Source organism: Penaeus chinensis, chromosome 11 (genome assembly GCF_019202785.1).
Source record: "Penaeus chinensis breed Huanghai No. 1 chromosome 11, ASM1920278v2, whole genome shotgun sequence".
Lineage (NCBI taxonomy): Eukaryota > Metazoa > Arthropoda > Malacostraca > Decapoda > Penaeidae > Penaeus > Penaeus chinensis.
In genome coordinates, this window is record NC_061829.1 from 27,589,629 (window position 1) to 27,592,128 (window position 2,500).

Genomic DNA, 2,500 nt, shown 5'->3' on the forward strand with positions numbered 1-2,500 from the left:
CCTAAAACGTACAGTCAATTAATTTACACAGACAATTACACAGAGAGAGAGAGAGAGAGAGAGAGAGAGAGAGAGAGAGAGAGAGAGCGAGAGGGATATATATAGGGATAGATAGATTGATAAACATATAAATACACACACACACACACACACACACACACACACACACACACACACACACACACACACACACACATATATATATATATATATATATATATATATAAAGAGAGGGAGATATAGATAGACAGATAGATTGACAGATACAGAGAGACAGAGAGAGAGGGGTAGAGAGGGATATATATGGAGAGATAGATAGAGAATGGGACAGAGGTAGAGAGGGGGGGATATATATGTATATATATACATATATATATACATATATATACACACAGACATATATGTATATATAGAAAAAGAAGGGGGGACAGGTTGATATATATAGTCAGATAGGTAGATAGATAGATATAGAGGGAGAGAGCTCGCACTGACGAAAGCCCGGCCTGTCGCAGGAGCTGACCTCCAACTGGAAGGACGAGGCGTTCCTCACCAGCGGCACCCTCGACCTGTGGGGGATGAACGGCCAAGGGGACGTGTGCACCGCCAACATCTACTCGGGCTGCTCGCGGACTGGCTCGAGCGCCGACATCATCAACCCCATCGTGAGCGCTCGTCTCAGGACCCTGTCGAGCTTCGCCTTCAGGTGTGTAGCGGAAGGGCAATGGTTCAAGTGGCTTTGACTTTTCATATCCATGGATAGATCCATGCCTAAAATGAGTTCTATTTGGCTACAAGACTAGTGGACTTGCATATTGTGTTCATGTAATGTATTCAACAGATACGGACGAATTGAAATTCGCGCCAAGATGCCTCGCGGTGATTGGCTGTGGCCAGGTAAACAAAAAGATGTGTGACGTCATGCCCTGCAAAAGGAATAGAAAGATAGGAATCATGAACATGCTCTTGCTCTCTGCCTTTGCATCAGAAAATGATTTTACAGTCTGTATTATTTACACGTTAGACCACATTGCAAGCACAAATAAAGCCTCTGTTCCCTCCAGCCATCTGGATGTTGTCCCGCAACTGGCCCTACGGACCGTGGCCAGCCAGTGGCGAGATCGACATTGTGGAGTCCAGGGGTAAGTCGCGCGGGGCTGCTTTAGTCGCAGTCGAATTCGGGTGTGAGGACTGGAGTGGGAGTTGGCACTCGTTATATTGATAATTTACACAGCGGAGAGCCTACAGGAAGCGTTGAGAGTCCATAGTCATTACGTACATACGCAAAGAATCTGTATACATGCACACACTCTTATATGCAACACATACACGCAGGCCTATGCGTAATCCATGTAAGCGCTTACAAAGACTTCTCCTAAAGGCAACGACGACTTCGGCAACCTCGGCAACCAGTACGGAGGAACGACGCTGCACTGGGGACCTTTCTGGCCTCACAACTTCTTCGAGAAGACCCACGCCGAGTAGTAAGTTCAGATGTACACAATCGCTGACTTAATTTCATCGGTCGAATGGTAACAAGAGGCGCTTGCAGTTTCCCATTTCTTCTCTGATATATCCATTTGATTTGTCTTGATCGGCCATTATTTGTTATATCTTCTCTGGACACATTTTTTGTTTCTTCGAGTCGTTTACTAACATTAGTACCGAGGTAGGTGAATGTACGTGTGCATATGCAATTGTTCGAATTAGTCCAAGGCGATTCTGTTTGCTTCGAGACACTCATACCATAAAACAACAACAGATAAATAGTTCAGAAAACCTCTCACTTCTTCAGCTCAGCAAACGTGGGCTCCTTCGCCGACGACTTCCACGTCTGGAGGCTCGACTGGACCAAGGAGAAGATGGAGTAAGCTTGAGAACCGAAACGAAATCGTTCAGCGTCCTCCCTTTTCCCTCGTTGTGCTTGTATTTCGACCTGCCTTTGGCCGCTCCTCTATTTGTCTCTACTGTTCAGCGCTTTGTCTTCTGTGTGTTTCTCTGTATTCTGCATTAAAAGAATTTTACCCTCCTTTCTGATCTGACGTTTATGCATTTGTATATTCTATAGATTCAAATGTTGAAATTTGCGTTGCCTTCTTTCTAGATATTTCCCCCGCATATCTTATCTATTGATTACTCTCAACAAGCTCTAGTAGGTTTCAACTTTAGCTTTCGATCCTCCACCGTTCCCCTTTCGTGCCCTTATTTCTCCATCCCTCGTCTTGTCCATTCAGGTTCTACGTGGACGACGTCCTGCAGCTGACAGTCGACCCTGGAAGCAGCTTCTGGGATTTCGCCGGAATGGACTCGATATTCGACAACCCTTGGGCAGCTGGAGCCAAGATGGCGCCCTTCGACCAGAAGGTGTGCCGCCCAACCCGTTTACTGCTTCTACCCATTTGATTATATTTCCTTTTTCTATGTTTTGAACTCGGTTTGAACCGTTTGTCTGTCTCCTGGCCAGTTCTACCTGATCCTGAACTTGGCTGTGGGCGGCACGAAC

At 45.9% G+C, this 2,500-nt stretch overlaps 1 protein-coding gene across 1 annotated transcript in view; it reads left to right on the forward strand.

Moving 5' to 3' along the window:
- The window catches only part of LOC125030611 (beta-1,3-glucan-binding protein-like), a 3,982-nt gene that overhangs the window by 1,022 nt on the left and 460 nt on the right, over window positions 1-2,500 (forward strand). The window contains exons 5-11 of the mRNA XM_047620760.1: window positions 513-703; window positions 839-894; window positions 1,062-1,139; window positions 1,379-1,481; window positions 1,793-1,864; window positions 2,232-2,361; window positions 2,462-2,500. The exon at window positions 2,462-2,500 is cut by the window's right edge and continues 78 nt beyond it. Of these exons, the coding sequence (XP_047476716.1) occupies window positions 513-703; window positions 839-894; window positions 1,062-1,139; window positions 1,379-1,481; window positions 1,793-1,864; window positions 2,232-2,361; window positions 2,462-2,500 (669 nt within the window). The remainder of the gene's footprint in view (window positions 1-512; window positions 704-838; window positions 895-1,061; window positions 1,140-1,378; window positions 1,482-1,792; window positions 1,865-2,231; window positions 2,362-2,461) is intronic.